General features: G+C 42.3%; 1 protein-coding gene across 4 annotated transcripts in view; it reads left to right on the top strand.

The window, feature by feature from the left end:
- Positions 1 to 301: 301 nt before the first annotated feature.
- LOC18428689 (putative serine/threonine-protein kinase SIS8) overlaps positions 302 to 15,324 on the top strand; it is a 76,177-nt gene continuing 61,154 nt past the window's right edge. For all 4 annotated transcript variants that reach the window (XM_088865115.1, XM_011623012.3, XM_088865116.1 and 1 more), the window contains exons 1-5: positions 302 to 1,274; positions 5,602 to 6,039; positions 7,615 to 7,718; positions 8,131 to 9,521; positions 9,674 to 9,714. In XM_088865115.1, coding sequence (XP_088721241.1) covers positions 792 to 1,274; positions 5,602 to 6,039; positions 7,615 to 7,718; positions 8,131 to 9,521; positions 9,674 to 9,714 — 2,457 coding nt within the window. In that variant the 5' untranslated portion in view covers positions 302 to 791. The remainder of the gene's footprint in view (positions 1,275 to 5,601; positions 6,040 to 7,614; positions 7,719 to 8,130; positions 9,522 to 9,673; positions 9,715 to 15,324) is intronic.

Raw genomic sequence — 15,324 nt, 5'->3', positions numbered from 1 at the left:
CCCAAATGCAGTTGTGCCCCACAGCGCGCGGGTTCGTTTAACTGGTTGCCCTTTGGTCCCACCCTTTCTCACTCTTCTCTCTCTACTCTCTCTGTCCCCGTCTCTATCTCTCTCACTGGCTTTCTCGCTTCTTTATTTCGGGCTGTGCGATCTCCTCTTTCCATGCCCTTTTTCTATTTCCATTATTTTATTCCATTCTATGACCTCCACCTTTTTTGCCGTTTGCACCTTCTCTCCCCTTTTCGGGAGCTCTTTTCCGGCCCCTTCGCAGTCAAAATAGTCCACTTATTTCTCTCTCTCTAGGGCTTTCTTCTTATGTGTGGTTTTTTCTCTTAATTCAGTAACTTTTGTTCCCAGTGAACAATCCAATCCCACTTGAACAATCCAATCCCAGTTGTTTTGGGGTGTTTATGGGCACGATTTCATCTGGGTTTTGCTTGAATGCTCGATTCTGTTATGGGTTTACTGGTAATGCTTCTTGGGTATCATTTCGTAGTTGGGGGGATCCATTAAACCATGCTCTATGATATTGGTGAAGGTGGGCAGGACCCCCAAGGTGGGGATGGCCTCTGCTGGTTGAGTCTCTCTTTCTTCTTCGTTGTTGCGACATAGGCAAAGAGCTTGAATTTCCTCTTTCTTTCCCTGTTCATACAATACACAGTAAAGTGGTACTGTTATGTGTATTGGAGTGGTGGAGCTCTGGTTTCTGGTTTTTATGATCCCTTTTGAATTGGGTTTTGGGTGTATCACTGAAAAGTGGGCTCCCTGCTTCCTAATCTAAGGAATAAACCATGAGAAACCTTCTCAAGAAGTTTCACAGAACACCCACTCAATCGGACGATTCGGATGTGCCCCTATCTTCTCAGTCCGAGCAGTTGCAGAAGCCACTCTCGGCTCTATCGGGTTGGTTGAGCTCGGTAACTCGCCATAGCCCACCGTCATCTTCGAGAAGTTCTAGGGATTCGACCGATGCTCAAGCTAGTCCATCAAATACAAGGCACAGCCCGGGTTCATCATCGAGGGTTTCAAAGGAATTGGCGGATGTTCAACCAACCCCTTCCAGTACTCGTGGCTGTGGTTTTGTGAAGGTGGATTCAGACTGTGTAAGCACAAGCGATCCAGCTATGGAGGAGGAGTACCAGATACAGATTGCCTTGGCATTGAGTGCTAATGAGGATCCAGAGGCTGCTCAGATTGAGGCGGTAAAGCAGATCAGTCTGGGTTCTTGTGCCATTCAAAGCACCTCTGCTGAAGTTGTTGCTTATAGATACTGGGTTGGTTACATTTCTTCTAAAGACTTTTAATGACCTTCAATTTACCGTCAGCTTTTTGAGTGGTGATAATTTTTGCTCTCAACTTTAAAATGGTGTGTCTCTTTTATTTTCAATAAACACTGGCTGCATCAGTTGTATTTCTGAAAGAAAACATTCTGAGGTTGGTGGAGAGTTCAGCATCATGCATGCGAATTATCTAATATGAAACTGGTCGCGCATAGAGCTGGAAATCACTTAGAAATTGGCTTACTTATTCAATATTTAGTCTAGTTTCTTAGTCAATATTTTTTTTGAGAGTGGCTCTAGTTTCTTATTCAATATTTACTCTGGTTTCTCATTTAAATATCTGCTCCAGCCTAGGTCTTAATGCTGTGCTTTTCCCTTTTTGTACTAATGGTTCGAGATGCGCCAGCAGCTATGATTTTCTTCGACCACTGTGTTTTTAGAAAAAATGCGGATTTTTTATCAACTCAGGCTCTTATAGTTTTTTTTGTGGTCAATAGTTCCTCATCCTGGTGGTTGTTTCCCCTTATTTTTCTTGTATCAGATAATAATCTCCTTTTTGTTCATTTGAAATTCTCCAAAATATCATAGGAGCTCCTGTGCATCGCAATCAGGTATCCCTTAGTTTTGCCCCAAATACCATAGGGATATGTTACAAGGGATCTGAAGTTTCTTTGTCATCCCTCCAAATTTAGATCTTCGTCATCCCTCTAGGTGACATTACCATTTTAAGCTAAAACAACAATCATAAGTTTGTCAAATACTTGGAGTCTTTTCATCTTCAGCCGGAAAACAAGTTAGAGCTCTAGGGAAACTCTCCCATGTTCAAAGCCTTGTCCCCAAGAGCTCTGCTTCTCATTTCTTATCATCATCTCATTCATGGTACTCCTGGAAGGTGTTGTAGATGACTCTCCTCTCAAACCACCTTCTACTTGTTATTACCTCTTCCAGAGTACACTCCATTGGACAATCAAATTGAACACTCAAATATAATAGAAGTTCCTTGGTCTTTCCCCACTATGGTTCTATTGGAAAGGAGTCATTTCAATGATTATGCACCCTATCACTTGGGTTCCACTTGCTGATTGACAATCCAGCCTTGAGATGCAATTTTTTTTGGAGCTCCACTAGGAGGGAAACTCAATATTAATTAGATTCAATAATGATAAGATGCTTACAGTTGATTATGTTCAATATTCCATTTTTCAAGTTCTTATATACGTATTATGTTACTTCTCCGTGGCTCCTTCAGTTTGGTATTTTTACTGTAGTGGAATTTGGATTGCATTGTGTGGGTCTTGGGACATTGGCTATACTGATAGTTGCTTATGGGTCGGTTACCATCATTGGTAGTGTTCAACCTTTTTGGAGCTGTCCTTTTATGGGCATCTCCATTAGAATTTGGGGAGGGAAGCGGGGATAACTAGGTTTTCATAGGGCAGAGTTATCTTTGTTGAGACTCTAGCGAAGAGCATTTGTTAGATGGTGGCTTGGGAGGTCGGGAGGGATAACTAGGTTTTCATAGTGCGGAGTTATCTTTATTGAGACTCCAAGGAAGCGCATTTGTTGGATGTTGGCTTTCTGGACCCCCATTTCGTCTGAGTTCAAGGGTGTCAAGTCAGTGCACTTGTTGAATGGTTTGAGGAATGTGGTGGTCTCCTGTCCATCCCTACGCCAACTGTGAGATTTAAGGGTCGGTACTAAGTTTCCCAAGCTTAACTTTGACGGTTCTCTAGTAAAAGCTTGGATTTGGCTGGGTAAGCACTTAACTTTTTGATTCATTTGGGAAGCTATTCATGTCTTTTTCTGGTCCTAAGGTACTATGTGATCATGGAAATGGTGAGAGCACTCATTATAGGTATTAAGATCGCTTTGAGTTACTCCTGTTGCAAGTGGTGGGCAGCTGACTTAATATTATTCAATTTGTATAGCAGGAGAAAACAGCCTTGTGATATGCAGCCTATGTTTTGAAGTAAGTCTTTGTGCTTTTGTCAACCCTCTGTTTTCATTCTACCATGTGCCTCACAGTGCCCATGGGGTAGTCTTGGATTGACAAAGGAGAATGTGGGGTGTGATTTTCTTTCCATCTGCTGCTAGTCATTGTTCTTGTATCTTGGGGATACTGATCTTGTTTACTTTCTCATAATTCAATGGTGTCTCTCCAATTTTGAATGGAAATTTCAAGCATTGCCTTTTCCAGCACATACTGCACCCCTTGTCATATGCCTCAAGTTTCCAGTATTCGTGCTAGATCTGCTTTGAAGCTTCCCAAACCTCTAAAGCCTTCCTTACATGCTTCATATGCTTGACACAACCTTAGTATTTGAGTCACCAGAGATGCCTGGGGAGATTTTGCTGGAGTGGGATGATGAATGAGTAAGTAGATGAAAATCTATTGTCATTGCAATATTAGAAGTTTATATAGAAATATTAGTTCTTCTACTACTACCCATGCCACCTAGTCTTTGGTCTAGAATCCTTCTTTTCTTTATTCAGTTATCTAAATAAAGCTTGTCTAACTTTGCTTGTGCTAGTGCGTCCACCTCCACGTTTGCTTCCCTAATCACGTAGGGCAAAGAGTTAGAAACCACTCTTGCTAGCATGAAGATTCCTTAAACGATATTCACTTATACTGTGCCTAAGGCTTCGGCGCTTTCTCCAAAAAGTTTTACGGGACCCATGCACCAAAATCTTGAAAGTGATTGAAGGGATGGAGTCTTTAATCCATCTGTGCCATTTGTCTGATCTATCAATTAGTCCAAGAAGTCCCAACTTATATGCTCATTAGGTTTTTTCATGTCCACCTTATAGCATACCTGGCACCCCTTCTTAATGCCTCGAGAGGCACTCATAGGCAACTAGTTTGACATCTATGATCTGTGTCCCTCAATGAAGGCTCCATGAGATTGGGGCATGGCAAGGGCATTCTCAACCTGGTAGACTTAATCGTGAATGAAAGAAAGTCCACAACTAAGTAATGTTTCTTTCGTACCCATCACCCCAAACTTAGGTTCTATCCCTGATCCAGTTTCATACTCTTGCCCTGTCAAAAGTGAGATCACGGGGGTTCTAAGTTTTGAATGTGACAACGTAAACTCGTGATTGTCACAAGGCTATCCTGTATCGTACGTGCGTGCGCACGGGCTTGTGTGTGCGTGTGTGTGCGCTCATGCATCTGTGCCTGTCCATGTACGTGCTTACTTGCATGTTTTGGTGACATGTACATGGGATATGAACCTCTTAATATAGATCATTTGAAAGGAATCTCTTAATACGGGCCCTCTAAAAGGAGACTGAATATTTTCGCTGTTTTTTTTTTTGAGAAAAAAGATTTAGCTGTTTGTACGGTAACAACTGAAAAATCACATTGTGGGCCTCTGTGATATTGAGTTGTTCATTATCCAAGAATCTACATTTAGCATGTTGGTCTACAAATGCTCTGTTCCTATTGCGGGATTGCATTAAGAAAGTATTCTTCCCGTATTCATATTCAAATATCCCAATATGGAAAGTCATGGAATCGGGCTTGAGTCAATACGGTAGCAGCTGGCTTTTCATAATGCTATGTGTCAAGATCCATTCCTATGGGTAGGGGCCCTCTCCCCACTAGACTAACACAAAAAAAAAAAAGAAAAAGAAAAAGAAAATCATGTATCCTATTTATGTGTTTTTACATGTTTGGAATCACATATATAAGAAATGTTTTAGATTGATAATGACCTGAATAATGGCTACTTGTTTAGAAACATTACATGCTGATATTTTTAAATTGTTGGATTATGAAGAAGGAAGATGTTTATTTTAAATTGTAAATTTAAATCATTTCTGGGGAACTTTAAAATTACACATGTTTGTAGAAGTCAAAATAGGCTGTGTGCTATGGCATAGGGGTCTGCAAATGAATTTACCAAAATATATACTCATGATCGCTTGTGCTAGAAACTGTTAACTGATAATGGATACCATAGCAAAAGATTAATACTCAGTCGAATGTGTATTTTCAAGTTACATTTCCTTACTTCATTAAAGAAATGCATGACATTAAAATAGATCTCAAGTCTAATCTTTTTAGAGTATTATGGAATCTTCTAAAGGGTTCATCCTTGAATTTGTTTTTTCTAAAATTTAAGTTATAGAGGTTAGTTTGAGTAAGTGGTTAGTTTCTTGCGTGGATATCGTATTGCTGTAAAATACTGTTGTTAAAAAATAGATGTCTATAGTTATAGATAAATATGTAAGGTCAATTTGTTTTTTTCAGAAGTACCTCTTTTCTGATTCTTGTTGTCATTTAACCTCATCATTGTGAACCTTCTATGGTTTGCAGAATTACGATGCTCTTGGTTATGATGACAAGATTCTAGATGGATTCTATGATCTGTATGGCATTTTGTCAGTGTCCACATCAGATAAGATGCCTTCTCTTGTCGATCTACAAGAGACGCCAATATCAGACAACATCAGCTGGGAAGCAGTATTGGTTAACCGGGCTGTAGATGATGACCTGGTAAAACTGGAAGAGAGGGCCTTGGTAATGGCTATGGAATCTAGGTCGGTTTCCTTTGGTGTCATAGGAAGTGATTTGGTGAAAAAACTTGCTGTCCTTGTCACTGATTACATGGGCGGATCAGTTAAGGATCCCGAGTGCATGTTGAAGGCATGGAGAGTCCAAAATGATGGCTTAAGAGCTATGGTTGGAAACATGGTCTTGCCTCTTGGTCGCCTGAGGATTGGATTGGCTCGTCATCGTGCATTGCTTTTCAAGGTTAGTAATTTGTGCAAAAATGTGTTCAAGATTTGTGTATTACTTGGTACTTGTTATAGCACCTTTCAGACTCATGGATGTGTTTTCTTAGATCTATTATATTACCTTTTTCAATGTATTTAGAAAGGGCTATTATTATTTCTCTTTGATTTCATGGTTAGATACTGAAACAGGGCATTTTGTATTGTTATTTGACTATGTAATGTTGTTATCTATGTGATAATTTCTATCTTATCTACATTCTTTATTATACATTTGTCAAAAAATGCTTTTAGAAACAAACGTGGCTTGTAGAAATAAAAAATTAATAAGGAGAAAATCCTAATGAGGTGAATAATTGCAAATGGTTAATGACTGAGAACAGTGTGCTTCGTCTTTGGCTTTCAACTGTTTACTGGATTTGAATTGAAGAAAAGATTTTGACACAAAATCTGAATTTGGCATGATAGAAAGTCTGAAGCAGGTGAATCACCTACCAAATTTCGGGATTTGATTAAGCTTCTTTGGTTCTCCCATTCTGTTGACCTCTAGTCGTTATTTATCATTTATGTACTTCAAACATCAACGGATCGTTATAAGGCCTTTTTTTGTTTTTTTTTGTTTTGTTTTTGTTTTTTGAGAGAATTATTATAAAGACTATTTCAAGTGGTCATTAATTCATCCTCCAGGATTGTGTCTCTAACAATTTCTATTTTTGGAAGACCTTCTGCCCCTTTCAGATGACACTCAACCCTGATCCAAGTTCAAGAAAACCCTCCACGTTCTACTCCTTCCTCTTCTGTGTATCTGCAAATACTATTGTCTCTCTTGGCTGACCTTTGGTTAATTCGGTCCACTCTTATTTCGGGTCACTGGTTAACTGGGGTATTTGCTCCAACCACCTCTGTTCTTGGCTTCTACTTTAGCTTCTCTTGTTTGCTCTTACTGAGAGCTAAGGGAAGAAGGCGCTTTGCTTTGACATTATACTCATGGTCACTGATGGTCAGCAGCATGCCATGTTTAAGCTTGCTCTTTGAAAACTGTTGGGTTGCAGGCTTGTAAAATGATATCAAGACCATTACCGATGGAGACTTTCTCTTGGATTTCTAGGTCCTTATTGGAAAATTCTTATGTACTTTAGTGCATTTCTCAGTAAAATGATCTGGTATGCTGTCTGTCTTTGTCACCTTCCTTGCAATTGAACCACTTTATTGGAGTCAAGGGAATGCTTTTAAAGAGTTCTAACATCTTTTTGTGAAGTTATCGTTTTTCTGTTTGCACAATTAATGACTCCACCCATGCTTAACGAACTGGAATGACATGTAAGGCATGCTAATCCTGGTGATAGTCTCTAACCTGAAGACCTTCTTCAGGTTCATTGGTTTTTCTAGTCTGTTGCCTACCGATTTTAGAGAAGAAGTGTGTTGATGTTTTTGTTGCTGGAACAAAAACCTTCCCTATTTTAGGCGTACAACAGTTGATGTGTGAGGCAGATATGTTAACTGATTTATCTTAGAACTTGGAAGCGCCTGGCATGTAATTCTCTGATATTGGTTATGAAGATAGCTGAGGAACGATTCCTTTTGATAATTTCAGGTTTTGGCAGATGGTGTGGGCATTCCATGTCTTTTAGTAAAAGGGCTGCAGTATACAGGGGCAGATGATGGTGCCATGAACATTGTAAAGATAGATCATGAAAGGTAGCTTCTGTACTCTTGGTTTATTTTACCTTACTCATTGGCCTGGGTCTTTTCAGATTTATGATATTTGTTTATTGTCCTTTTTCCTAATACCTGTTCTTTAGGAACATGTTTTGTCTTCCTCCTTGCATGTGTGTGGGTGGGTGGGTGTGCTTGTGGTGTGTTAATTGTGTATCCCACTATTAAGAGCATATGCTTGTGAAGAGGGACTCTGATGCAAATGTGCCCACACACCATGTAGATGTTTGCAAGGAGGATCTTTAGCATGCTTGGGTTCCTCTTTCCAAATATCTACTGTTGTAAGCATATATCTAGCTTATATATTTGAGGTTCTCTTTTCATATATTCCTTTTGTGGAGTCGCTACAGCAAGATAACCATGATCTTGATTGCAATGCATTTTGTCTCAACAGGGAATACATTGTTGATCTTATGGGAGAGCCTGGTACACTTATCCCGGCTGATGCAGTGGGAACACAAAATGAATATGAGGATACTGTTCTTTCTGTTAGCAGCTCATTTCTTAAGGATGTTGAGAACATAAGCTTAGCCCCATCTGCCAGTGCTAGTGTAAGCTCCTGCTGCGGGGCCTCAAAACATGCGCCCAAAGATTGCAGGTCTGGATCTGGGAGTGCCATCCATGAGGAAAGTGAGTCAAGCAATGCAAGAGGCCTGAATAAGTTTGAGGATAAAAAAAACATGATGTCAGTGTCTTCTAACAAGGGATCTCCATCCATGCAGCATGAAAGGGAGAAATCAAAGTTGGATCCTGGGGGGGATTTTCAAAAGCTTTATAATATTGAAGTACCACCTGCTCGAGGGTTCTCTGGCAAGACAAATTATCCATATGTACATGCTAGGTCTCCTTCATGGACTGAGGGTGTTAGTTCTCCCTCCGTCCAGAGAATGAAAGTAAAAGATGTCTCTCAGTACATGATTGATGCTGCAAAAGAGAACCCGGAGTTAGCACAGAAACTACATGATGTATTACTTGAAAGTGGTGTTGTGGCCCCTCCCAACTTGTTCACTGAAATTTCTACTGAGCAGCTTCAAGCTCAGGCAATTGAAGACAAGAAACAAGCTGAAGATCACTTTGAAAAGAAGAAAAGGAAGAATGGGACAAGGTTTATTGGTGGAACCGATGCTGGTGCCCCATGTCGACTTTTGCCTCCAGTTCCTAACCATGGGGTGGCATCAAAAGTATGTCCAGGCTTTGATCATAAGGAGCTCATCAAGCCTGTGGAGGGTTTGGGGCTTCCCCATACATCATCTCCATTTGAAGTGTCATATTTGCCTGCTTCATCTTTACCGGATAATTCTCAAGGAAAGTTCATAAAACATGTGCCAGTTGCTGCTGTTGCTGCTGTTGCCTCTTCAATGGTAGTTGCAGCTTCCAAATCGAGCATTGAATCTAATCTCGAAGTTCCTGTTGCTGCTGCTGCTACTGCTACAGCTGCAGTTGTAGTAGCAACAACTGCAGCCGTCAGTAGGCAATATGAGCATATGGATTCTTTTCAAGCCCTGTTGCCAAATGGTGCTTTGTGTAATAAGCAGATAAATTGTAAAGTTGGAACTCTTGAAGCTGATGGTGGGGTTAAAGAGCCGCAGGGAATTGATCATGGGAAGGATATTGGGGGACATGTTCAGAGGAACCAGGAGGCCTGTGCTGCTCATCATGAGGATGAGAGGACTTCAGACAAGTGTACAGGGAATGAAAGTGTGCGATCTGATCCAGCACTAGATGATGTAGCAGAGTGGGAGATACATTGGGAAGAAATCACATTAGGAGAGCGCATTGGACTTGGTATTGTTATTTGTTCATTTTTTATGCTAGCTTCTGTCTTTGCACCCCTCAAGCTGCTGATACCAATGATATGTGAACAATGACTGAATCTCATGGAAATATATTTTGACATGATGCACTTTGTTATTTAGTTGGGATGCTTTCTGTTGCAGGATCATATGGGGAGGTATATCGTGGGGACTGGCATGGAACGGTGAGTTATTTTTTCTGGGCGTACTTTCTGTTCTTTATTTTTTTCTTGTCTGCAAAGTGCTGTACTTAGGAGATGGACAGATTTAAGGGGAAAGTCCATCTGTTCAAATAACTCCATAACTTAGTCTCTTGGGTTTGAAAACGTTTCTAAGCTGTTTCTTGAATTAGAAAGGTTCCTTGGTTGATTACATCAGAGTTGTTTTCTTCTTTGATAAGCAATGCTCATTTTTAATAAAAGGAATATTGCCAAATAGCTGCCCATCAGTAGTTGGCAACCTTTGTGCCATGCTAAAACAACATTATGAAGAAAGCCGGCTTGGGTGCTGACCCACGTGGAAACCCTGACTTAGTTTCCAACCCCATGTGCAGCCTCCACTTGGTTCACCATTGGCTGCCATCACAGATCAGTTCTTCAAGGGAGTCACTCTAGTTCCAAAGTTCCAACCGTTCCGGTCTAACACTTCTGTTTGGGTTCTTGTTGTCCTCCCTGGTGAATGAAGGCCAGGTTCCATCTTTGTTCTCTCCACCATTACATGTGTTTTCTTCTCCCCAAGAAGGCTATCTAGACATCATCATACATCTGACCTTACATTTTCCTCCAACAACAATCAATCTTTTCCATATATGCTGGACAACTCTTCCACTCGCGATACATAGCTATAGCCTGATTGGAAACAAATTGTATGAGTTTCTGAGATCTCTTCTTTGACCCTGATTCTTAACCATTTTTGTCCCAAGTCCTCCCACATGTACTGCCCAAGTCCAAGTGTTGCTCATGGATATGGGACTTGCATTGCACTCACTTTTTCTTCTGTTTCCTTCTCATTGACATAGTTGGTGGCCAGGGGCCACCACTGATTCTGAAAATCTGTTCCAGCTGCATATATGGTTGCATAGCTTTTGTGTACTCTTAAGCATACGCCCAGATACCTGGGCGGCCCTAAGGGCAAGGGTTGGGGTGGGGGGCATATGATGTTTTGTGTGTGTGTTTTGTGAATGTGTGTATGTGTGTGTGCACATGTATGTGTGCACACGTATGTGTGTGCGTGAGGCCTCACATGAAATTCTTAAAGATCATTCTCTTCCCTCCCCCCCCCACTTTTTCTTTTGGATCCATATTTGTGAGAGAGAGGTCTCGAACACTTGGAGGATGAGGATGTTGTTCTTTTTCTTCTTCTAATATGTCGTGTGAGAGAAAGAGAGACCTCGCATCGAATGCTTGGAGGTCTTCTTCTTCTTACATGTAAAGAGCATATGGATTCATTGTATCTTTGTGTGTGTGTGTGTGTGAGAGAGAGGCTGCGCATTGAGCACTTTGAGGCCATCTTCTTCTTCTTCTCATATATATATATATATATATATATATATATAGAGAGAGAGAGAGAGAGAGAGAGAGAGAGAGAGAGAGAGGCATTACAGAATGAATTTTTGTTTACATGGATTTATTTTCTTATTTTTCTTTAAGGGGTGGCACTAGGCGGGCGCCCAAACCCGCCTAGTCAGGGCATTACGCAGGCCTGAATTTATGTTTGGATGGATTTGATTTTCTTTGTCCTTTAGGGGGTTGCACTGGGTGGGTGCCCAGACCCACCTAGGTGTCTGCCTTAGGCATGTCCACCAAGACCCCACTACCTAGGTGGCCAAGAGGCCAGCGTTTTCATCATTGTGTTTAGGTATGTAGTTTGACCTCCCAAGCTGTGCTTGGGTCTCCCTTATTCTAGAATCTGCACCCAATGTCCAAGAAAACGGTGGCAAAGGCACACGGTGGCCACTGTGTAGGCACTTATTTTTTTCTGGGGGGGTAGCGTCGGGGGAGAAAAGTGGGGGTGTGGGTTTTTGATTTTGGAATCTGATTACTTAGAAACTAAAATTTACATCTTTAAAACTATAAAACTTTGAAATTGCCCAAAGTTTGACATCCATTTGGCATTTAAGTGAAAATACAAAGTCACATAACCTAAATGTACATCCATAAGCTTTCAGGCATTACTTCAAACTTCAAAGTTTAGTAGTTCAACTTCAACACATTCCACTACCCAAAAAACCTCAACACATTCCAGAGTTCCAAAATCCAAAGTTCCATTAAACAAACATGACATTACAAAGAATTAAATGATGACGAACGCAGAAAGGGTCAATTTGTTCATCATCGCGTCCAACAATGTCATTGTGTCTCCGTCCAACACTCAGATGAGGTTGATGATGATGGTATGCCATCATATCAGAATCATCTTTCTTTGATACATATCGTTCTTCTTCATTGGTCTCTTCTGAGTCTTGTAGCTCTGGGTCCTCTTCCTCCGTCCTCACTCTTTTGAGTTGTCTCTTCCACTTGGACTTGGACCCTTTCCTTTGAGATTGGGACCCCTTTCTTTGAGACTAATGTCCCTTCCTTTGAGATTGAGAGCGCGTGGTCCTCAAGGGGTCCGACTGAGTTCCCATAGTTTGCCTCACTTGACTCCATGTCAAGTCCTATCCAGCATTTACTAAATCCTCATTCAATCAACCACTCACATGAATCATCCAACTCTTTAATTTCAATTGGATCATGGAATCTCGATCCATGTAACAGTCCCTCAATTCTTAATTGTATTGACTGTACACAAGATTATTCAGTCTCTTTTGCTGAAGTCTGTTTCTCTTTTGGTGTGTATCTGTTTCATAAATCATAGTACAGAAATAACTTAAAATCTAAATAAAATTACATCATCGAAAACTTAGAAATTAGGTAAGAATAAGAAATTACTATCTCAAAAGTACTAAAATTGTGCCCACATCCAGATGAGCTACTTGTCAAACATAGTATTCATATAGCCATCCGTTGCCAGTGCTTATATCACTTGACCCATGGTCGGTCCACCATGTGCCTACGTCACAGTATTACATTTTGCAAAAAAGTTAAGTAATAAAGAATAGAATAAAATTGCCTTAAACTCTAAAGAATTTTACCCGCCTTGAGAGTTTTCCTTTGCCTTAGAGCAAGTTTTGTGCCAAGGGTCCCCATTGCCGTTCTATACTTCTCTAGATCTATTGACACTTGGTCTTGCTCTTGTACAGGTGGGATGAGTTTGACCACGCATGTATTGATTGCATCCATAAAATAACCTTGAGTCTCAATTTGTGGGTTGTCATAACAATAAGCGTGGTTCAAATGGTCACCTGCCAAGTGGAGGGGCCTCTCAAGCTTTGAGTCCCACCTACTTTCTACAATATCCAAAATAAGCTCATAGAGCTTTTCATTGTGATAAAAAATGTGCCTAATCAGACTTTTGTAAAAAAATGAGGAGGAGACGCCATCGTCTCCCTCCCTTTCCACCTCGTCTTCCTCCTTTTCTTCCTTTTCCTGCTTCCAGATGTCTTTCGCACGCTCGTCCTTCCTCTTTTGCACCATCTTCCTCCAGGCTTCTCTCTACTTGGCCCCTGACCTCTCTTTCTTTCTGGAGTAAGATTTACACCCTAAACCTCTCTGTGTCCCACACAAGGCATCTACTAAAGGAGCGCAGTCCTCTACCTGTGGCTCTTCACCTCTCTACTTGGCCCCTGACCTCTCTTTCTTTCTGGAGTAAGATTTACGACCTGTACCCTAAACCTCTCTGTGTCCCACACAAGGCATCTACTAAGGAAGCGCAGTCCTCTACCTGTGGCTCTTCACAAAACGGGTTACCGACTAACGATTTTGGGTCCTTTGCGCAAGTAGTTGCACTCCCCCCAACCTCGATGGCTCCCGCTCGGTCCTTTCTTCATCTCCATCGCACTTGTCGAGTCTTCCTTGCTTAAGACTAAGTTCCTGTCATCTTTAGTAGGCATGTTTCGCCCGTCTCGAGATGATTTCAGAGGAGTTGAGATCTGGGCAAATTTTTTTTGGGAGGATTCCAATTTAACGGCTCGACGCCTCTCCTGTGGAGGCTACCTCTTCACCTTTTCGTCGCAAGCTCTCGCCTGCCAGGTATTGCAGGATCCCAAATCTGCGATTTTCAAAGGGGCAACCCAATGCCTTCATGCTTGGTCCCCCCTGGAAGGTTCTTTCAGAAGGAAAAAGGTATGGCTTAAGCTTCTTCATGTGCCACTCCATGCTTGGTCTCCTACAACCTTTGGGAGAATAGATGAATCTTTTGGAAATTTGATCTCGATTCGGTGGAAATCTCTGGAAACACTTCCGCTAGGCTCCGTCCTGCTCTTGGTGGAGGTTCTAGACCCTAAATGTATTCCACCTTGTGTGTGGATTGAATTAGATAACCTGTTCTACCCAATTTCTTTGGCTTGGATCGAGGCTTCCCCCCCCTCGGATAATCTGGTAGCTGGCAGTCCGCACTCATTGCCGGAAACCTCTTCTTCCTTTTCTTGGAGTGTCGTCTCCAAGAAATCTGGCTTAGCCAAGCAGCACCTCCGCTGGAATCCCCATGACCTTTTTCCTGGCCAGAGTGTTTACCGCCCAAGTTTTCTGGCCAGTCAATGGTCCTCTGGTCATCCGTGTTCCCTGCGGATACCGCGTGACACCCTACCTTTGCTCTCTGGGGATGATGGGGACGGCGATGTCAGAAAGTCGGCGTGAAGCGCCTGTGTTGGGCCCACTTTCTTAGAACCAATCTCAGAAGGCGGTGGGGTTGGTAACAACTGTCACCTGGTAAGGAAGTTGTAGAGGACATACATTCTCTTAGGCCTTTAGCTTTTTTTAAGGCCCGACCTTCCTTGGTCGGGGCTGAGAATCGAGCCCTTGTAGCTGACCCGATCCACGAGGGGAGAAACTCATTGGATAAAGGTACACCAGCCGCCCTGACGTCTGTCCCTGCGGCCACGAGGTAGACACGTCTTGAGGGGACAGCTATTAACTTTTAGCCGCCTTCCATCGCTTCGGCTGCAGGCGGTATCCTCTCGTATGATACTTTGCTCTCTGCCCAAGAAACCCTTCCGTCTCTCCCTTTGCCACTTGGCCTCTCCACGCAACACCCCCCTGACGGTCTCCTAATGCTGTCCTCCCCTCACTCCTTCCCAACCTTGAAGATCCATCCGGGTCTTCTTGTGAACCTTCCCTTTCTTAGTGCTCTCCGTCCACCAAGAGCCAGGAGCCGCTAGCTTCCATCCAGTCCACTCCTCCTTACAGGTCTTCTCTGGGCCTTTCTGAGGAAGCTTTACCATTGTTGAGAGTGTCGGATCATCCTGCCCTCTTCACCCTGAGTCCCCCTCTATTCTTTCCCTGACCTTCGTACCCCTTCCCTTCTTTTGCCACAATGACTCCTCTCTGTTTGCTTCATTTTTGCCTGTGGAAATGGACCCTTCTCTTCTTCTTTTCGGCATCATCACGGTTCACTCCCTCCATCCTTCTCCCCCTGACCCTGCTCACCTGTCAGAGCTTCTTGGCCCTTGTCTTCCTCAGCCCTCTCTCCTCATTCATCTTGACAGGATTACGACAGTTCTCTTCCCTTACGAGTTCCCTCCTTCCTCGCCTCTGAACCTTGGTCCTCAACTTTTTCCTTTTCACTTTTTATCTTTCTACACCCCTCCTTCTCTGCCTTTTAACCCTTGCCCTTATCTCGTGTCCAACTAGGCTCCTCCCCCTATCACTGTTTGGATCCCTACCCAGCCTGCAGCTTCATCTGGGCTCGCTCTTGGT

Source organism: Amborella trichopoda, chromosome 4 (genome assembly GCF_054954075.1).
Source record: "Amborella trichopoda isolate Santa Cruz 75 chromosome 4, AtrichopodaSantaCruz75HAP2 v2.0, whole genome shotgun sequence".
In the NCBI taxonomy this organism is placed as follows: Eukaryota; Viridiplantae; Streptophyta; class Magnoliopsida; order Amborellales; family Amborellaceae; genus Amborella; species Amborella trichopoda.
Note: the sequence above shows the minus strand (reverse complement) of the source record. Positions and strands in the feature narration are given on the sequence as shown.